The sequence below is a fragment of the Oncorhynchus keta genome, chromosome 24, assembly GCF_023373465.1.
Source record: "Oncorhynchus keta strain PuntledgeMale-10-30-2019 chromosome 24, Oket_V2, whole genome shotgun sequence".
In the NCBI taxonomy this organism is placed as follows: domain Eukaryota; kingdom Metazoa; phylum Chordata; class Actinopteri; order Salmoniformes; family Salmonidae; genus Oncorhynchus; species Oncorhynchus keta.
The window spans coordinates 42,410,563-42,433,558 of record NC_068444.1 but is presented as its reverse complement, the minus strand read 5'-3'; the positions used below and the strand labels follow the sequence as shown (position 1 = coordinate 42,433,558).

At 41.0% G+C, this 22,996-nt stretch overlaps 1 protein-coding gene and 1 long non-coding RNA gene across 2 annotated transcripts in view; one reads left to right on the top strand and one right to left on the bottom strand.

Annotated features, from left to right (window-relative positions):
* Positions 1–22,996, bottom strand: part of LOC118357574 (pro-neuregulin-3, membrane-bound isoform-like) — a 275,876-nt gene that overhangs the window by 20,139 nt on the left and 232,741 nt on the right. Inside the window, exons 7-8 of the mRNA XM_035734822.2 lie at positions 13,019–13,134; positions 10,359–10,508 (exon numbers count right to left, since the gene is read on the bottom strand). Coding sequence (XP_035590715.1) covers positions 10,359–10,508; positions 13,019–13,134 — 266 coding nt within the window. The remainder of the gene's footprint in view (positions 1–10,358; positions 10,509–13,018; positions 13,135–22,996) is intronic.
* Positions 1–22,996, top strand: part of LOC118357575 (uncharacterized) — a 50,612-nt gene that overhangs the window by 23,027 nt on the left and 4,589 nt on the right. The gene's annotated exons all lie outside the window — the stretch shown is intronic.

Here is a 22,996-nt window from a genome sequence, read left to right as displayed (position 1 = left end):
TCCTGCCGCTACCGAGTGCTTAATTTGGGAAACCAAGTGAAATCTGCTTGGAAACATCAATAGCAACATGTTTTCACAATGCCACACATTTCACTAAACCGTTGACAGGACCCTCTGCACGCTTAATAAAGGAATAAAGGAGAGAGGAGGAGATGGAAACGCATGGTGGTGAGATATTCTGTCTAGCAAAAAGGGTCAAATGTCACCCAATTAATTATGAAAATATAACAAATTCAAAATCAAATACAAATTCAGTATAATTGTAAGCCATCCAGTACAATCAATGAAACAACAGCATTGCCCAGGGCTGTATGTTCCCTCCTAGACTCTTGGATATAAATTTGAGCATACAGTGCATTCAGACCCCTTCCCTTACTCCACATTTTGTCGCATTAAATGTTTTTCCTCATCAATCTACACACATTAAGCCATAATGACAGAGCCAAAACAGCTTTTTATCAATTTTAGCAAATCGATAACATTTTGTTTTTAAATACCTTATTTACATAAGTATTCCGACCCTTTGCTATGAGACTCGAAATTGAGCTCAGCTGCATCCTGTTTCCATTGCTCATCCTTGACATGTTTCTACAACTTGATTTAAGTCCACCTGTGGTAAATTAAATTGATTGGACATTATTTGGAAAGGCAAACACCTGTCTATATAATGTTCCACAGTTGACAGTGCATGTAAGAGCAAAAACCAAGCCATGAGGTCGATTGAATTGTCCAAAGAGCTTTGAGACAGGATTGTGTCGAGGCACAGATCTGGGGAAGGGTACCAAAACATTTCTGCAGCATTTAAGGTCCCCAAGAACACAGCATCCTCCATCAATCTTCAATGGAAGAAGTTTGTAACCACCAAGACTCTTCAAAGAGCTGGCAACCCGGCCAAACTGAACAATCGGGGAGGAGGGCCTTGGTCAGGGAGGTGACCAAGAACCCAATGGTCACTCTGATAGAGCTCCAGAGATCCTCTGTGGAGAGGGGAGAACCTTCAAGAAGGACAACCATCTCTGCAGCACTCCACCAATCAGGCTTTTATGGTAGAGTGGACAGATGGAAGCCACTCCTCAGTAGTTTGCGAAAAGGCACCAAAATTACTCCCAGACCATGAGAAACAAGATCCTCTGGTCTGATGAAACCAAGAGTGAACTCTTTGGCCTGAATGCCAAGTGTCATGTCTGGAAGAAACCTGGCACCATCCCTACGGTGAATAATGGAGGTGGCAGCATCAAGCTTTGGAGATGTTTTTCAGCGGCAGGGACTGGGAGACTAGTCAGGATCAAGGGAAAGATGAATGGAACAAAGTACAGAGAGATCCTTGATGAAAATCTACTCCAGAGCGCTCAGGACCTCAGACTGTGGCGAAGGTTCACCTTCCAACAGGACACGACCCTAAGCACAAAGCCAAGACAGCGCATGAGTGGCTTCGGGACACGTCTCTGAATGTCCTTGAGTGGCCTAGCCAGAGCCCGGACTTGAACCCGATTGAACATTTCTGGAGAGACCTGAAAATAGCTGTGCAGGGACGCTTCCCTTCCAACCTGACAGAGCTTGAGAAGATCTGCAGAGAAGAATGGGAGAAACTCCCCAAAAACAGGTGAGCCAAGCTTGTAGCATCATACCCAAGAAGAATTGAGGCTGTAATCGCTGCCAGACGTGGCCACGAGCCATTTAAATTACAGGTTATAACGCAACAAAATAGGAAAAATGCCAAGGGGGATGAATTCTTTTGCAAGGCACTGTACACCGTCACAAGGAATTTGTGTGTGTGTTATGAATGACCAAAGTTTTCTGACTTTAAAGTAAGCAATCTGTCACGTGATATAGAGACTACTGTTGACGTTGGAAGTTTACATTCACTTAGGTTGGAGTCATTAAAACTCATTTTTCAACCACTCCACAAATTTCTTGTTAACTATAGTTTTGGCAAGTCGGTTAGGACATCTACTTTGTGCATGACAAGATATTTTTCTAACAATTGTTTACAGAGAGATTATTTCCCTTATAATTCACTGTATCACATATCCAGTGGGTTAGAATTGTACATACACTAAGTTGACTGTGCCTTTAACTCTTTTGGGATAGGGGGCAATATTTTCACTTTTGGATGAATAGCGTGCCCAGAGTGAAGTGCCTCCTACTCTGTCCCAGATGCTACTGTATGCATATTATTATTAGTATTGGATGGAAAACACTCTAAAGTTTCTAAAACTGTTTGAATGATGTCTGTGAGTATAACAGAATTCATATGGCAGGCGAAAACCTGAGAAATTTCCAACCAGGAAGTGGGACATCTGAGGTTTGTAGTTTTTCAAAGCTTGGCCTACCGAATACACATTGAGATATGGATAAAGTTGTACTTCCTACAACTTCCACTAGATGTCAACTGTCTTTAGAAACTTGAATGAGGATTCTACAATAAAGGAGGGGCTCATGAGACCTCTTTGAGTCAGTGGTCTGGCAGAGTGCCTTGGTCTCATGACGTGCGCTCACGAACAAAGTTACCTCTCGTTTCAGTGCTTTTCTTCAGACAAAGGAATTCTCCGGTTGGAACATTATTGATGTTTTATGTTAAAACATCCTAATGATTAGATTCCAAACATCGCTTGACATGCTTCTAAAGGACTGTAACGGAAATTTTCGAGTTTTTGTCTGGACGAAGTGCTTGCGCCTCATGAAGATGAATTAGTGGGCTGAACACGCTAACAACAAGTGGCCATTTTGACATAAATGATGGACTTTACGGAACTTAATGGAACAAATCAGTCATTTATTGTCGAACTGCGATTCCTGGGAGTACCTTCTGAGCGCCGTACTCAGATTATGCTTTTTCCGTAAAGTTTTTTCGAAGTCTGACACAGCGGTTGCATTAAATGCTTTTTCAGTCCTTCCACTTGCGTGTAGAAAGGGACAGAAAAAAAGTTTTCTTGTGAGGGTAGTGGTGTATCCAGGGAGAAAAATATTCTTTTGAATTTTCAGTTGTGATCTTAAACTGCTATGTATTGGAATTATTTAGCAAATGCAGTAGTACTGAATAATGTGTATATCCTGACTAAAGTACTAATTACTCAGAATATCAAAATTACAAAGAATGAAACACCATACATTTAGATAAATCATTTTTTACTATTTATTTAAATGTGTGACATCTGCCAAAGTAACACCCCCTAAACATATAAACACAGACACTGAAAATGTGCTTATTTTTTTTTATAAATATGGTAGTTCTCAAGAGCCTTTTCTTTGCTGAGCAGTTAATTCTCAGGAGTGTGCTGCCAGCCATGAATAATGAAAAGTTAAGATATTGCCATGCTTTCACATAGAGACGAAGTTTGTTTACATTTTAGCAGACTCTCTTATCCAGAGCAACAAGGATAAGTGCCTTGCTCAAGGGAACATCAAAAGATTTTTCACCTAGACAGTTCGGTGATTCAAACCAGACACCTTTCAATTACTGCCAATTCTCTCAACAGCTAGATTACAAAACACAAAACATTAAACACAAAAAGGAAAATGGTAGTAGATAAATGGTAAGCTGGTTAAATGAAATACTGATCTTGGAACTTTCAGACTGACGGATCGGCCTTCTGGTCAGACTTCGGAGGCGCGCACCCCACCCACCGCTTCCGAGTATTTTACTCTGTAATGTCCAGTCTCTAGATAACAAGGTAGATGAAATTAGGTCAAGGGTTGCTTTCCAGAGAGATATCAGGGATTCTCTCTAGGGACATGCTGTCGGATTCGATATAGCCACCGGGATTCTTTGTGCGTTGCGCCAACAGGAATAAACATTTCTCTGGGAAGAAGAATGGCAGGGGTGTATGTTTGATGATTAACGACTCACGGTGTAATTGTAATAACATACAGCAACTCAAGTCCTTTTGTTCACCCGACTTTGAATACCTCAATCAAATGCCGATCGTATCATCTCTCAAGATAATTCTCAACGGTTATTGTCACAGCTGTGTATATCCCCCCTCAAGGCGATACCATGACAGCCCTCAAGGAACTTCACTGGACTCTATGCAAACTGGAAACCATATATCCTGAGGCAGCATTTACTGTAGCTGGGGATTTTAACAAAGCAAATTTGAGAACAATGCTACCTAAATTCTATCATAATAATGATTGTAGTACCCAGGCTGGCAAAACACTGAATGTTTTACTTTTTTTTCACCTTTATTTAACCAGGTAGGCAAGTTGAGAACAAGTTCTCATTTACAATTGTGACCTGGCCAAGATAAAGCAAAGCAGTTTGACACATACAGCAACACAGAGTTACACATGAAGTAAAACAAACATACAGTCAATAATACAGTAGAAAAATAAGTCTATATACAATGTGAATGAATTAGGTCAGATAAGGGAGGTAAAGGCAAAAGAAGGCGAAGTAAATCCAAGCAAGTAGCAAGTAAAACACTGGAATGGTAGATTTGCAGTGGAAAAATGTGCAAAGTAGAAATAGAAATAATGGGGTGCATAGGAGCTAAATAAACACAGTTGGGGAAGGGGTAGTTGTTTGGGCTAAATAATAGATGGGCTATCTACAGGTGCAGTAATCTGTGAGCTACTCTGACAGCTGGTGCTTGAAGCAGGTTAGGGAGATAAGTGTTCCCAGTTTCAGAGATTTTTGTAGTTCGCTCCAGTCATTGGCAGCATGAACTGGAAGGAGAGGTGGCCAAAGGAGGAATTGGCTTTGGGGGTGACCAGAGAGGTATACCTGCTGGAGCGCATGCTACAGGTGCTGCTATGGTGACCAGCAAGCTAAGATAAGGGGGGACTTTACCAAGCAGGGTCTTATAGATGACCTGGAGCCAGTGGGTTTGGCGACGAGTACGAATCGAGGGCCAGCCAACGAGAGCGTACAGGTTTGATGTGGGTCTGGAAGGAGAGTTTACAGTCTAACCAGACACCTAGGTATTTGTAGTTGTCCACATAAGTCAGAACCGTTCAGAGTGGTGATGCTGGATGGGCGGGCAGGTGCAGGCAGCGATCGGATGAAGAGCATGCATTTAGTTTTACTTGTGTTTAAGAGCAGTTGGAGGCCACGGAAGGAGAGTTGTATGGCATTGAAGCTCGTCTGCAAGGTTGTTAACACAGTGTCCAAAGAAGGGCCAGAAGTATACATAATGGTGTCGTCTGCGTAGAGGTGGATCAGAGACTCACCAGCAGCAAGAGCAACATCATTGATGTATACAGAGAAGAGAATCGGTCCAAGAATTGAACCCTGTGGCACCCCCATAGAGACTGCCAGAGGCCCGGACAACAGGCCCTCCGATTTGACACACTGAACTCTATCAGAGAAGTAGTTGGTGAACCCGGTGAGGCAATAATTTGAGAAACACAAGCTATTGAGTCTGCCGATGAGGATGTGGTGATTGACAGAGTCGAAAGCCTTGGCTAGGTCAATGAATACGGCTGCACAGTATTGTTTCTTATCGATGGCGGTTAAGATATCAGTTAGGACCTTGAGCGTGGCTGAGGTGCACCCATGATCAGCTCTGAAACCAGATTGTATAGCGGAGAAGGTGCGGTGGGATTCGAAATGGTCGGTAATCTGTTTGTTGACTTGGCTTTCGAAGACCTTAGAAAGGCAGGGTAGGATTGATATAGGTCTGTAGCAGTTTGGGTCAAGAGTTTCACCCCCTTTGAAGAGGGGGATGACCGCGACAGTTTTCCAATCAATAGGAAACTCTGATGACATGAAAGAGAGGTTGAACAGGCTAGTAAAAGGGGTTGCAACTATTTCGGCAGATCATTTTAGAAAGAAAGGGTCCAGATTTTCTAGCCCGGCTGATTTGTAGGGGTTCAGATTTTGCAGCTGTTTCAGAACATAAGCTGACTGGATTTGGGAGAAGGAGAAACAGGAAAGGCTTTGGCGAATTGCTGTGGGGGGTGCAATGCTGTTGACCGGGGTAGGGGTAGCCAGGTGGAAAGCATGGCCAGCTGTAGAAAAATGCTTATTGAAATTCTCATTTATAGTGGATTTATTGGTGGTGACAGATTTTCCTAATCACTGCTTACTAATCAACTTCCATGATGCATACAAGGCCCTCCCCCACTTCCCGTTAGGTAAATCTGACGTGACTCCATTTTGCTCCTCCCCTCCTATCCAGAAACTCAAACAGGATGCACCTGTGACAATAACTATTCAACGCTGGTCTGACCAATCGGAATCCATGCTTCAAGATTGTTTTGATCACGCTGACTGGGATATGTGCCGGGTAGCCTCATAGAATAATACCAATTTATACGCTGATTCGGTGATTTGAGTTTATAAGGAAGTACATAGGAGATAATGTACCTACTGTGACAATTAAAACCTACCCTAACCAGAAACCGTGGATAGATGGCGGCATTCAAGCAAAACTGAAAGTGCGAACCACCACATTTAAACATGGCAAGGTGACTGGGAATTTGGCTGAAATACAGTGTATTTATTCCCTCTGCAAGGCAATCAAACAAGCAAAATGTCAGTATAGGGACAGAGTGGAGTGTCAATTCAATGGCTCAGACACGAGACGTATGTGGCAGGGTCTACAGATAATCACGAAAATAAAAATCAGCCACATCACGGACACAACATCTTGCTTGCAGACAAGCTAAACACCTTCATTGCCCGCTTTGAGGATAATACAGTGCCACCAACGCGGCCCACTACCAAGGACTGTGGACTCTCCTTCTCCATGGCCAACATGAGTATGACATTTAAATGTGTTAACCCTGTTGGGGAATAATCAGAATTGGTTGGTAACATAGGTAAGATGTTTTATATTCATCATATGTTTGTAAGTTACTTCTCATCAGAATGTTATTTTTTTATAATACTGTGGCGGGGTTGCAGTATCTGTTCTATGTCAAGACTAAGTCGTTTGGGCCGGAGAGAGGGGAGAGGTCAAGCGTGTATCTCTTGGCTCCACAATGTCTGTGTGTCTCTGTGATCTTGTCAAGATAGGATGGATTTGATATATGCCTGTTGATATGGAGGATTGGTTTATGGTTCTGAGTTTGAGAAAGGAGACAAAGTTGAACGATTTATTATGTCTATGCTGTCTGACTGTGTGTTTTTTTGCTTTTAAAGGATCTCACCTGCAATGTGTAAGGGATTCTCAGAGAATTCATTGATAGACACTGAATTGATCTGAGAGTCACAGGGTTGTGATAGAGCTCATATAATTAAAGATGGACTTTGATAACTAACTCTGACTTGTGTGTGGTTTGATCTCATTATTTGGTAAATAGAGGAAATTTCCACCACAACCCTCACAATGCTGCCGGCTCAGACAGCATCCCTAGCCAAGTCTTCAGAGCATAGGCAGACCAGCTGGCTGGTGTGTTTACAGACATATTCGATCTCTCCCTATACCAGTCTGCTGTCCCAACATGCTTCAAGATGGCCACCATTGTTCCTGTACCCAAGAAGGGAAAGGGAACTTAACTGAATGACTATCGCCCCGTAGCATTCACTTCTGTCATCATGAAGTGCTTTGAGAGACTAGTCAAGGATAATATCACCTCCACCTAACCTGTCACCCTAGACCCACTGCAATTTGCATACCGCCACAATAGGTCCACAGTTGATGCAATCGCCATCACACTGCACAATCCCATAAGGACAAGAGGAATACCTATGTAAGAAGGCTGTTTATTGACTACAGCTCAGGATTCAACAGAGGGTGGTGTGGTCTGCACGATGCATCACCGGGGGCAAAATACTTGCCCTCCAGGACACCTACAACACCTGATGTCACAGAAAGGCTAAAAAGATCACCAAGGACAACAACCATCTGAGCCACTGTCTGTTCACCCCGCTACCATCCAGAAGGTGAGGTCAGTACAAGTGCAGCAAAGCAGGGACCGAGAGACTGAAAAAGAGCTTCTCTCACAAGGCCATCAGACTGCTAAACAGCCATCACTAACACAGAGAGTCTGCTGCCGACATACAGACTTGAAATCATTGGCAACTCTAACAAATGTTTCACTAGTCACTTTATTAATTCCATTTTAATAATGATGTTTACATATCTTGCATTACTCATCCCAAATGTATATACTGTATTTTATACCATCTATTGCATCCTGCCTATGCCACTCAGTCATTTCTCATCCATATATTGATATGTACATTTCGTTATTCCATCCCTTCAGTTAGATTTGTGTGTATTAGGTAGTTGTTGTGGAGTTGTTAAGATTACTTGTTTATATTGCTGCACTGACGGAACTAGAAGCACAAGCATTTCGCTACACTCGCAATAACATCTGCTAACCATGTGTATGTGACCAATAACATTTGATATGAGGAAATTTGGGGAAATAGGGACATGTCTGTCTATTTTGCCAAATTGCTCAACATTTCTGTATTTTAATGGTTTGAAGTTCTACACCATTTTAATCACGATAACCTATTATTGCTAATGATGTAAGTTTGGGCAGTGTACAATGCTGTTACCAATTGCTGGTAGTTAAAACGTCAACAACAACAAAAAATGACTCATGAACTCTGAGGTCATCCCATTGTTTCCTATCGGGGAAATATAGGTATGTCTGGTTATTTCACAAAATATCTCGCAATGTGAATATTTCGATTTTTCAAGACAGACACCATTTTAAATCAGGATAATTTCCTCTTTGTAATTATGTAAATCTGGCCAGCACCCGCAGTTGTCATCGATCACTAGACCAGAAATAGTCAGACGTTTTCATTTTTCCCTACTTCCTCATTACACAGACATAAGCACAGTTGACCCCATCGAGGTGCGGATGTTTACTTTCTACACAAGTTATTTTTTTTCCAGTTTCATCATAAGAACAGATTGCAGTTATAAAATAAAAAAGGGATGCATTTTCTTGTGCCATTTAGGAGAAATTGAATTCTAAGCATCACTCCAGTCAGAAGAGGCTCTGCGGAGGTCCGTGTCAATTCATTTGCTATGGCCTCGCACTAGCATTCGTGCTCAGCCAACGTTCATTTGCCGTTTTTCAGCCTTGGGTGAATTTTGACTTGTTCTATTGCCCAGCTTAACCTTAGGTTCGCTTGAAATCCAACTCTCTCCACCAGTATCTCGCTGAGAAATACATGTTTGTATGATGTTACCGGACTGAATTTTATAGCTAGATTGACGCATTTTATGGTGTGGTTCGGGACTAAAAATCAACAACCACACACACTACTACGTCAACAATCTGCATATCTTGCTTTAGCCAGCTAACGTTAGTCAGTTTTAATAAATGCATTGGGCATCTATCTTGTGGGGTTTGTACAGTGTAGCTACATGATGTAGCTATCGTTAGATTACTTTCAGTACAAAACAGTCCAAATACAGATGTTAGCTAGCTAAGTAGCAGTGTTAGCTAGCTTGAACATTGAACACAGTAAGGTTGAAAACACAACAACCCTTATCTACCAGTCCATGAGAACAGTGGCCATTTCACTCCATTTTCCACCTTTCAAAATGAATTCCCAATGTTTATCTGGTTTATGGTCATGAGCAGTCTTCTTCTCACTTTTTTTTCTCTTTTGGGGTCGAGTTGATTCAGATCTAAGAATGATGTTTGTTTCTGTCGACATTTTCTGAAAACATTGTCCCTGCTACCAGGACAGTTTATCTGAAAACAAGTTAGCTAGTTTTGTCTGCTCGGTGTTTGTTTCTGGCGGCTGTCACGCCGTGACCATAGAGAGCCATTGTTTCTCTATGGTGAAGTAGTTCAGGGCGTGATCTAGTTTATTTATTTCTATGTGGTGTTCTTGTTTATTTTCTATGTTAGTGATTTGTATGATTCCCAATTAGAGTCAGCTGATAATCGTTGTCTCTAACTGGGGATCATATTTAAGTAGCTGTTTTTCCCACCTATGCTTGTGGGATATTATTTTGTGTTTTGTGCACCACTTAGTCACGTTTCGTTGTTTCTTTACTGTTTTGCTTAAGTTTCACAAAGAAATAAAGATGTGGAACAAAACCTCCGCTGCTCCTTGGTCCGTCTCTACACACAGTCGTGACAGCAGCTGTAGCTTGCAAGTGACTTTAACTTCATCTCAAGTGCCGGGGTGATGTTCCAGCAGGGTTGTTAGATTAGGCGGGAAGACACACCATGTCCAGAAGGCCAGCCCAAGGCGGCTCAGGGCTCAACCCACTTGTTTTCGTTCAAAATGAAAATGCAACACAAGATGTGGGGCAGCATGGAGTGTTGCGTCATTTAAGTTAACTTAGTTCAAGGTGGTTCAAGGTAAACAGAAGATTTATACTCATTAATATTATTTCAAAGCACATACAGACTTATCAAGACCAAACAACCTTGCTATTAACACTGTCCTCATTCAGTTTCAAAGCAAAGCAGAACATCCAGGTGCTTACCCTCTTAAAGACTCCGCCTCCATCTCTGTAGACTCTACCTCTTGCAGGTGCTTATGGGCGGGGCCAGCAACCCTTGGTCCTCGAGAGATTTGCAGGGTCTTGAAGTGATGAGTGTCCTGGTGTCTTTGGGCTGGACTGAGGGAGCTACTCCTGGAATGAGCCATGTAAAATAATACGTGACAGAAACAGAAAACATTGAAATGGTTCACAAATGGGTATTCTTATTTGAAGATAAAAATATTAATTTTCCTGTTGTGAAGCAATCAGTGTGATTTTCATGTTAGCTCCTAACTCTGTTAAACCTGTTATGGCTGCAACCCTTTGTTCTCAATTTCCGCCTGAAGACATACCCAAATCTAACTGCCTGTAGCTCAGCCCCAGAGGCAAGGATATGCATATTCTTGGTATCATTTGAATGGAAACATTCTGAAGTTTGTGGAAATGTTAATTGAATGTAGGAGAATATAACACAGTAGATCTGGGGGAAGAAAAGAGAAAGAAAGAGCATACGTTTTTTATTGTTGTAGTATCATCTTTCACATGTACTAGAATAGCCACACAGTCAGATAGGATGCTGGATAACACAAGAGGGCAACTGTAGGTGTGCAAAGTTTGAGACTGATAACTTCAGGAATGGGTGAGCTACATGATATTTAGCATGAAGTCACCCAGGTGTCCCACACAAGTTGCCCAAATGTACCCAAGTGGCTGAATTGGTGAAATTACCTATAACTATATACAACAGTGCAAATAACTATATACAACATATCAAAAAGCAATTCTAACACACACACACGCACAATTTTTTTTTTTACAAAAATATTAGAAAATAAATATTTAAAAAAAAACAGTACACACCCTTTGGAAGTCCTCGTCATAATATTTTGCTGCCTGTGCCATGTCCCATAGCAGTCTCTTTCTGATGTAAAGCAGAGGCAAACTGAACAAGTGGTGCATTTCATGCGACACAGAACACAACGACGCCTCCATGCTGTGCCCTTTTGGCTGTGCCCTTTTGGCAGTAATGAACTGTGGCATATGAACACCACTGGGGGTACAGGTAGAGGGGGCAGCTTGGCACCGGGGCCTCCCAGTAGGTGTCGCTATCACTGTGAAAGAAAACATTAAAAAACATATTTGTATTGTATGAGCCGAGGGAACAGTCACTAAGGTGTTCCATTCAACTCCGGCCATTGTTGTGTGTGTGTGTGTGTATGTGTATGTATATATATATATATATATATGTATATATATATATATATATGTATATATATATATATATATACACACAAAAACAAACGACACATTTCATTGCAAAAAAAAAACATATTTATTTTTATATATATATATTTATATTTCATAAAACGGCATTAGCACTTACCCGTCCAGAAGCACGTAGTGTCCTTGCAGAAACAGCTCCTCAGTTCGTTTGAATCATAACACTCCAAGATTCCTCAAACAAAAAATCTGTCTCACTTTCACCTTTACTTTAGAGTTTGACTTCGCTTTACATGAAGTATTCGCCAGGATATCTTCAATGAAATCGTTGAAACTACAACTTTCCGAAATACAGCTGGTCGTAAAAAGCCTTTACAGCAACCCCTCTGATCGTCAAGGCGAAAATGCAGTTCCCTGCGCGTGCGATTACAACCAAGGAATTGTGGTCCAACCCCAAACCATTACATACTGGCGTTTACCTCAGCTCATTGGCTATCTACCCAGCTAGATTTCAAGAAGATCAGTGGTCATTGGGCAGAAATATAGTCAATCAATGAAGCTAAGCTAAAATTATTGGTGCGTCAGGTAGTCATTTATCCGTTGTCTTCAAATCAGCTCACTTCGGTCAATTCTCCAGCAAAAAAAATGTTGTTTGACTGTGTTGCAAACATCCAGAGGAATGCACTGAAACCCACCATGACGAAATAAATTATTGTTTAAGGGGCGAATCACGCCGAATGCTCCGTAAAAAATTGATAGAGATGGAATTCACTGCACAAATAGTTTACAAAATGTTTAGATTTAGGCTATAAAAGGGATTTTATCAAAGAAAACGGCACTTCATGTGATCAATGGGATACTCAGGAAGAGAAGTAAGAGCAAGATATCAGAATGTAAGTGATCATTTTACCTTCAGATGTAAATGTGTAAAAACTGTCATGGTGGAAAATGTTTCTGTTCTTGATTGCTCTTCTCAAACAAAAGCATGGGATTTGTTCTCTGTAATAGCTATTTTAAATTGGAAAACCAAGATTCTAATCTTTTGAAGGGTGTAAGACACTTGCATTTTCAAGAATGTTTAATGTTACGAAATTGTATTTTTAGTTGTCACTCTGAAATTTCCCCTGATGTTGGTCCCTGTACGGGGACAGCAGCCATAACAGGTTTTAAACTGTAAATCAAACGGGAATGTCCAGATTCTGACTGCTTTTAGAGATGCAGATAAGGGCCTTTGTGTCTGGTACCGGAGCCTAGATGCATATTAACATATTTATTACCAACTGCAATCATCATAAATCTTTTTTACATTGCATGAAAGCGCTGTTTATATTGTGCCATATGTGTACATTTTACTTGGCTGCATCCACTTCTGTAGACTGGAGCGGCCCATTTAAACAAGCGGGTTAGGAAGAACAAGAGAAGATGTTCTACTGTATGAGTACCTGAAGCTTTTCCCTTTGGGGAGTGCTCTGTTGAGAGTCGGTGGAGCTGCTGTTGGTGCGCCAGCTGACAGACTGCTGCACCCTTGAGGAGGGGAGAACCCATGAGATTTGTAGCACTGCAGTGAAAGACAAAAATACCTAATAAGGACATGAGTTGAGGAAAGTAGGAAGTATATATTAGGACCACATTGAGTTCATTGTACGTAATATAAACAAACTGAATACACTTACAGTATGCACACAAGCCCACACACACAAATATTTACACACACACACGGCCCATTGCGGAGCCGTAGATAACACTCAATTATGCTCAAAGAGATATTCAACGTCTGCTTTTTTTACCCATTCACCAATAGGCCTTTTGCAAGCATTGAAAAACCTCGCTGGTCTTTGTGTTTGAAATTCAATGCATGACTGAGGGACCTTATAATATTAATTTAATCCATTTCAAATTCAGTCTAACACAACAAATTGTGGAAAAAGTCATACTTTCTATTCACACCCCTTGACTTTTCCCACATTTTGTTGTGTTAAAGACTGAATTTAAAATAGATTAAATTGAGATGATTACACCTAATCACAATATCCCATAATGTCAGTGGAATTGTGTTTTTCAATTTTTAATGTATAAAAAATACAAAGTTGAAATGTCTTGAGTCAATAAGTATTCACTCCCTTTGTTATGGCAAGCCTAAATACGTTCAGGAGTAGAGATTTGCTTAACAAGTTACATAATAAGTTGCATGGACTCACTCTGTTTGCAATAATATTGTTCAAAATTATTTATGAATGAGTACCTCGTCTCTGTACCCCACACATATATAATTTTCTATAAGGTCCCTCAGTCGAGCAGTCAATTTCAAGGTTTTCCAATGATCGCAAAGAAGGGCACCTATTGCTAGATGTGTAAAAAAAAGCAGACATTGAATATCCCTTTGAATATGGTGAAGTTACTAATTACACTTTAGATGGTGTAGCAATACTGCCAGTCACTACAAAGAGACAACTCATTTGCCGGAGAGGAAGAAACCGCTCAAGGATTTCACCATGAAGCCAAACAAAACAGTGACAGAGTTTATTGGCTGTGAGAGGAGAAAGCTGGATCGATCAACAACATTGTTTTTAATCCAAAAATCTAACCTAATTGAAAGAGTGAAAAGAAAGAAGCCTGGACAGAATACAAATATTCCAAAACATGCATCCTGTTTGAAACAAGGCAGTAAAGTAATACTGAAAAAAATGTTGCCAAGCAATAAACTTTTTGCCCGAGATACAAAGTGTTATGTTTGTGGCAAATCCAATTCAACACATTAGAGTATTGCTCTCCCTAATTTCAAGCATGGTGGTGACTGCATAATGTTATGCATTTGCTTGTAATCATTAAGGACGGGGGAGTTTCAGGATGAAAAATAAATGGAATGGAGATAATTAAGCACATACAAAATTCTACTGGAAATCCTGGTTCAGTGTGATTTCCACCAGACACTGGGAGATGAATTCACGTTTCAGCAGGTCAATAACCTAAAACACAAGGCCAAATCTACACTGGAGTTACTTACCAAGAAGACATTGAATGTTCCTGTGTGGCCGAGCTACAGTTTTGATTTAAATCTACTTGAAAATGTAGAAATGATCAACAACCAATTTGAAAGAGCTAGAAGAATTTAGAATAGAATAATTGGCAAATGTTGCCCAATCCAGGTGTGGAAAGCTCTTAGAGACTTACCCAGAAAGACTCACAGCTGTAATCGCTCCCAAAGGTGCTTCAACACATGGGTGTGAATACTTATTTTATTTTACATTTGTCGCTATTTAATTTAATGAATTAGAAATAATTTCCAAAAACATGTTTTCACTTTGTTATTATGGAGTATTGTGTGTAGATGGATGAGATTTTTTTAAATGTTCAATTCAGCAACAAAATGTGCAATAAGAATAATAAGGGTATGAATACTTTCTGAAGTCACTCAGCAGAAAAAGAAGCAATAGTCCTGAGTCACTCTAGGAGATGTTCCCCCATGATAAATGCCCCCCTCAGCCCAGGCAGAGTGATTTGATTAGACTTTCCATTAAAAAATAGATTAACAGTTGCCACTTCCTGACTACACTCGCTGGCATGGAACTCTTCCAATTTATATTGTGCAAGTGAACAGCAAACCTGGTTTCAAAAAAACATATAAAGCAACACCTCATAGCACAACGGCTCTTCCTCATGTGACCTACTTGTTGTGAGCATTTACCGACATGCATGTTCCACATTTTTTTTTGATTTAACGAGGCAAGTCAGTTAAGATCAAAGTCTTATTTACAATGACAGCCTAGGAACTGTGGGTTAACTGCCTTGTTCGGTGGCAGAACAAAAGATTTTTACCTTGTCAACTCGGGGATTCGATCTAGCAACCTTTCAGGTATAGAACCAATGCTCTAAGCACTAGGCTACCTGCCTCCTGATATATAAACGCACACTGCAGGTTAATGTTTTAAATGTATGTAAATTGTAAAGTCTTTTGTCTCTAATGTCTTTTTTGTTTTGTCGGACCACAGTCAGTAAGACTAGCTGTCACCATTGGTGTCAGATAATGGTGATCCTAATAAATCAAATAAATCACAGTAATTTCTACAGCGGTCAGTAATTAATCCCAGACAGGATTACATTTATGGATTCCTAAAGAATCTCTCTATTTTCCTGGATCAAAATTAGAACCATTAACTTGTAACAAGGGCCTCTGTACTGGGGAGCTTTAACTTCTTGACCCACCCATCCCTTTAGCGGGATCTTTTTCATCAACACCCGCTGAATTGCAGGGCGCCAAATCCAAATTAAAATACTAAAAATATTTAATTTTCATAATCACAAGTGCAATATAACAAAACACAGTTTAGCTTGTTGTTAATCCACCTGACCTGTCAGATTTCAAAAAAGCTTTTCGGCGAAAGCATAACAAGCGTTTATGTAAGGACATCTCTCTCAGTAGACAAAACTATTACAAACACTAGCAGCCAAGTAGATTGGTCACGAAAGTCAGAAAAGCAATAGATTAAATTGCTTACCTTTTGATGATCTTTGGATGTTTGCACTCATGAGACTCCCAGTTACACAAAATACCTCAATTTGTTTGGCGCGTTATGTTCATAAATCCACAGGCTCGAGCGGTCACGACATCGCAGACGAAAATTCCAAATAGTATCCGTAATGTCCACAGAAACATTTCAAACATTTTTTATAATCAATCCTCAGGTTGTTTTTAAAATATATAATCAATAATATATCAACCGGGACTGTCGCTTTTTCAATAGGAGAGGGAAAGACAATGGCTGCCCCACTCTGTTGCACAAGCAAAACTCTGCGCACACCCAGCTATCCACTGACGCGATGATATCTTTCTCGCTCATTTTTCAAAATAAAAGCCTGAAACTATGTCTAAAGACTGTTGACACCTTGAGGAAGCGATAGGAAAAGGAATCTGGTTGATATCCCTTTAAATGGAGGCAAGGCATCCAATGGAACAGAGCGCTTTCAGGAAAAACAGCACTTCCTAGTTTGATTTTCCTCAGGTTTTCGCCTGCAATATCTGTTCTGTTATACTCACAGACAATATTTTGACAGTTTTGGAAACTTTAGAGTTTTCTATCCTATGCCTGCAATTATATGCATATTCTAGTTTCTGGGCCTGAGAAATAGGCAGTTTCAAATGGGTACGTTTTTTAGCCAAATACGAAAATCCTGCCCCCTACACTCAAGAAGCTAAGAATTCACACAAGAAGCAGTGCAATGCCCCAAAGCCTCCTGAACAGAGTATAATAGCAGATAATGTTATTCCAGGGACTGAAGTTCCCAAGATGGTCAGCCTCTGATCTTACTGTCAGTAATTAAAGCGATTGGATGTGACTTAGGTAGTGTCTCAAATAGAACCCTATTCATTATATAGTGCACAATGAATAGAGTAGTGCAAAAGTAAATAGGATGTCATTTGGGACTCCCTCTGAGTCTATTCAGATCTCTCATTCCTCATAAGATATCTCACTCTTCTCGTTATTTGCACTCCTGACTCCAGTAGTGACCTGTTACAACTTGTGCTCCATCGGCACAGGAAAACTGGATCATTTTGACCACCCTCACAAATTCTGCTGGGGGGAATGGGACGCCGAGGAGGTGGTCATTGTCATTTGACTCTCTCCGGCACAATTGCAGTAACCTTCTTAAGAGTAACGTAACATGAGTATTTTGTCTGCGTCTCGCCACTGCCAACAGCATAATTGGCATATTGAAAATTATGTTATGCCTATCAACACTTGTTTTATATGAGTTACGACGCTCCAGATACTCAACTAAGAAGGCCAGTTTAATTGCTTCTATGCGCCTATGTAGATATTACATTTTTTTTAATCAGCTGTTTCCAGCTACAATAGTCATTTACAACATTAGCAATGTCTACACTGTATTTCTGATCAATTTGATGTTATTTTAATGGACAACAAATGTGCATTTCTTTAAAAAACAAGAACATTTCCAAGTGACCCCAAACTTTTGAATGGTAGTGTATATTCATTCATCTGCTTTTCATATTGATGTACTGTTCACAGTGTCAGAGGCAGGATTGCAATCGGTGTCACAGGAGTCTGTTACTGCACACATGACTAGAAGGTGTGAGAACAAAATTACAAGATTATGTAATAATGCTGTTTATGCATCAGATAAGGATTTATGAGTACTCTCTTGTCTGTGGGTTAAATTGGGCCTCTGAGGCTTGAGCTGGCAGTTGACTTGGTGATAAAACCTAAAGACCGCATTCCAGAGATGAGATGTGGTGGGTGTAACCGAGATAGAGATCCTGGAGGAATAGAACAAAACCCTCATTGTCTCAAAATCATCATGGCATCTGGGAAACAACACTGAGTGCAGATAACCACAGAATGAACCCAGAATGGCTTGTGGTGGACCCCAATCAGCAATGGGAAGCGTGGAACCAGCCATGACTAAGCATTTTAAGTGTCAGCAATATAAGAACTCTGCATTGTCTGTAAAGGTTAAGCTCTCGGCCACACCCCTTAGAGTGTGCGGTCGACAGCTTCATTATTGCAATAATTAAATCAATATTAAATAAAGATGATTGTTTGAAGAAAGGACAGTCTCGCTCACTTGATTCAAATATTCCACCACAGAGGTCATAAATCTATGAGATACATGTTTCGCTGGAGACGTCTGTAATTGCCACTTGTGGCACTTCCTCTCTCACACAATCTGTCAAATTCAATTGTAGGACCTGCAAAACAAACATTCCATTCTATACTGAAAAAATATCTAAACAATTTCAAAGATTTTACTGAGTTAAAGTTCATATTAGGAATTCATTAGACCCTATTCCATGGATTTCACATGTCTGGGAATACAGATATGCATCTGTTTGTCACAGATACATAAGAAAAAGGTTTCAGAAACCAGTCAGTATCTGGTGTGACCACTATTTGCCTCATGCAGCGCGACACATCTCCTTCGCATAGAGTTGATCAGGCTGTTGATTGTGGCCTGTGGAATGTTGTCCCATTCCTGTTCAATGGCTGAGCGAAGTTGCTGGATATTGGTGGTAACTGGAACACGCTGTCATACATGTTGATCCAGAGCATCCCAAACATGCTCAATGGGTGACATGTCTGGTGTGTATGCCGGCCATGGAAGAAATCTTCAGCTTCCAGGAATTGTGTACAGATCCTCATGACATTATTATAATGCTGAAACATGAGGTAATGGTGGCGGATGAATAGCACGACAATTGGCCCCAGGATCTCGTCACGGTATCTCTGTGCATTAATATGCTCTAAAACGATGTTGGAGGCAGCTTATGGTAGAGAAATTAACATTTAATTCTCTGGCAACAGCTTTGGTGGACAATCCTGCAGTCAGCATGCCAATTGCATGCTCCCACAAAACTTGGGACATCTGTGGCATTGTGTTGTGTGACAAAACTGCACATTTTAAAGTGGCCTTTTAACTTTGAACATGCTGTTTAATCAGCTTCTTGATATGCCACACCTGTCAGGTGGATGTATTATCTTGGCAAATGAGAAATGTCACTAACAGGGCTGTAAACAAATTTGAGAGACGTTGAGAGAAATACGCATTTTGTGTAGTTACACAGCAAAATGTAGTTATTTGAAATCCATTACTTCACTGCCAAATCTGCAAAGCTGAGATGGTTGTATGCCCCATATACAGTACATAATATTCTGTTGGTGGCAAGAATTATGTTTAATAATATAAATTGAAAAACTTTAAGGTTAAATCAATTGTTGTTTTATGCAGCGTAGCCTAGTGGTTAGAGTGTTGGGCTAGTAACCGGAAGGTTGCGAGTTCAAACCCCCGAGCTGACAAGGTACAAATCTGTCGTTCTGCCCCTGAACAGGCAGTTAACCCACTGTTCCCAGGCCGTCATTGAAAATAAGAATGTGTTCTTAACTGACTTGCCTGGTTAAATAAAGGGAAAATTAAATAAATAAAAATAAAAATAAACCACGTGCCATGGAATCTGAACATCGAAAATCTCTTCCCAGCTAGTTTTCAACTTCTAATGCACCGCTGGCCACGTTTTGGTCCTCGGATGAAACTGGTATATTTGTTTATTTACGCAAACTTTGCCAATTTTGGTCTTTAATAAAGGACAGTCAAACAAGTTCCCTACCTTTTCCCCTTCATTTTACATTTTGGTAAATGTAGTCTCTTATGGCCAATCTTCCAATGATATGCCTACAAACACGTCACAATGCTGCAGACACCTTGGGGAAACGGCAGAAAGTGTAGGCTGTTTCAGGGCGCATTCACAGCCATATAAGGAGACAATGGAAAACAGCGCCTTTTCCTATTTTGCAGAACTCAGGAGAGACATCAGTTGTATGTGTGAGGTTTGATCTTTGACTTCTGTCTACAGCTGTATTTTGATTAAAATTGTTATGATTTATAAGTGCAAATTTTGAGAGTTCTTTATTTATTAAGTAAATAAAACGGAGCAAATAAAAAACGGAACCAACACAGGCAACATACAGATGAATCCTGAAAAGGTGAGAGTGGTGGTAGATTGGCCGCAACCAACCTCCAGAGTGGAGCTGCAATGTTTCTTGGGGTTCGCCAATTTCTAACGCCGGTTCCCCCATCAGGGCTCACCTCTCCCAAGGACGTGGTCTCCAGCTTCAGACTAGGCATTCTTGGACCTCAAGCACCAATTCACTATCGCACCAACCTAATCCATCCCGGATCTATCTCGGCAGTTTGTGGTGGAGGTTGATGCCTTGGACGTCAGAGAGGGGGCTGTCCTGTTCCAGTATTTGGCCCAAGACCAAAAGCTGCATTCCTATGCTTTCCTCTCCCATCGTCTCAACCTTGCGGAAAGGAATTGCAACGTGCATAAACAGGAAATATTTCTGGTGAAGATGGCGTTGGAAGAGTGGAGGTACTGGTTAGAGAGGGCGGAACACCCATTCATACTATGGACAGATCACAAGAACCTGGAATATCTCCGGAACCCCAACCGGATACCGGGGGGGCCCCAGCTAACTGGATGTTTGTCTTGGACTCTTCCCGTTCCTGGTTTCTGGAATGGGCTCATTCCTCTCAACCGGCCTGCCATCCTGGTTCCCGTCGAACCCTGGCCTTTGTACGACAATGTTTTTGGTGGCTCACCTTCGTTCCTGACGTCTTCACGTTCGTCGTCGCCTGCACTGCTGGCCTCCTTCAACCACTTCTGATCCCTCACCGTCCCTGGTCACATATATGACTGTCTCCCCCCATCTGATGGCAACACGGTTATCCTTACCGTGGTGACTTGGTTTTCCAAAGCCACCCAATTGATTCCTTTCCCCAAGCTACCCTCAGCCAAGGAGACGGCTCAGCTCTTGGTGCAGCTCATTGAGTCTGCATGTTCATTGGGTCATCGGCCAGCCTGTCCTCCGGGTTCACCCCCAGTCTAATGGCCAGTCAGAGCGAGCCAATCAGGACCTGGAGACGACTCTTCGGTGTCTGGTCTCTGCCAAATCCCACCACCTGGAGCCAGAGTACGCCCATAATCGCCGAGTTCCATTGCAGCCACCCTGGTCAACCAGGTATGCACCCAGGTAGGTTGCCAGATGGCAGTACTGACCACAACAGATGTTTCTTAGAGGCAAAACATTACTGAACATAACGCGCCAATGTAAACTGAGATTTTTTTATATAAAGATGAACTTTATCGAACAAAACATACATGTATTGTGTAACATCAAGTCCTGTGAGTGCCATCCGATGAAGATCATCAAAGGTTATTGATTTATTTAATCTCTATTTCTGCTTTTTGTGACTCCTCTCTTTGGCTAGAAAATGGCTGTGTTTTTTGTGACGAGGCGCTGACCTAACATAATCGCAAGGTATGCTTTCGCCGTAAAGCCTTTTTGAAATCGGACTCAGTGGTTGAATTAACAAGAGGTGTATCTTTAAAATGGTGTATAATACTTGTATGTTTGAGGAATTTTAAGTATGAGATTTCTGTTGTTTGAATTTGGCGCCCTGCAGTTTCACTGGCTGTTGTCAAATCAATCCCGTTGATGGGATTTGAGCCAAAAGAAGTTTTAAACAAGTCAATGGACAAAACCGTGTATATAAAATGGGAATTTTTATTGAGTTGTAAAGGAAACAAATTGTGCTATTATGAGTCTGTGCATAGGCATAAGAGCAAGAGGGAGACACACAATGAGAGCTGTCAAACTGCTCAAGCATTTGGCTTACCTGTCACTGATGACTGCCTGACCAACGCCCGACGCTTCTTCACGAGTATCGTAGCCAAGCCATTTTTCTGGGTAAGGATGCTTCACTGTAGGCTTCTTGTCAAATAATTGGTAGGAGCACACAAAGGGACGTTTTGGTGGATTCCTTAGGTTCAACGCTTTGAACCAGAACCGCAAAGACTCTGTCTCTTTGGGAGGTGGATGCAGGTTGTGTGGGGCATTCACATTTATATTCAGATCGATATCGTAGAGGTTGGTGTTCAAAAAATTGTTGTTGTAAAAACTGTCTCTTCATCCAATTATTGTGACAGCCTCGTACTGAACATAATACTTGTCGATTTTAGGATTTTGTGCGGTTCTGTCAGTGTAAAACTATCAAACTTTCAACTAAAAATACCACTTTTGCCTATTTCGCCTCCCGCATGCGCTAGGTTCGCGCAAATATTGCCGGAAATAGAAACACAATTGCAACTAACTTGCCGAGATCACTGTGACGTTCCAGAATAAGGTTAATAATCTCCATAAAAAGCACCCTGCAATGGTTTAAGAAAAAGCGCTGGACTGTTCTACATTGGCCAGAGTCCAGATCACATCCATAACCAGTGGAGGCTGCTGAGGGGTGCTGGATAATGGCTGGAACCGAACGTGTTTGATGTATTGGACACCATTCCACTGATTCCGCTCCATCCATTACCACATGCCCGTCTTCCCCAATTAAGATGCCACCAACCTCCTGTGTACATAACCTATGGTGAGCGCTGAAAACAGCAGTTGGTGAAGGGCATGTTTTGAAAGCAGAATACTTTTTAAGGTATACATGCTCATGGTAAATAATGAATCTCAGATATATGTAGGATGCAGAAGGAGTCACATAATTCAAGATAAAATTTAATTCAACATAATTCAAAAATTGTTTGAATTTAATAGGAAATTAACTAAATGTATTTAACTCATTAGAAAATGCATTAATTTGCCCAAGTTAATCATGAGACATGAACAAAATGTATCGTCAGTGCTTCTTGTAACTACCCATCCCGGATCCAGGAGAATTGTCATCAACTGACACTAAGTAGCATAACGCAACGGACAAAACATCTTACTAGAAAATATTCATATTCATGAAATCACAAGTGAAATATATTCAAACATAGCTTAGGCTTTTGTTAATCACCCTGTCATCTTAGATTTTGAAAATATGCTTTACAGCCAAAGCAAGACAAGCATTTG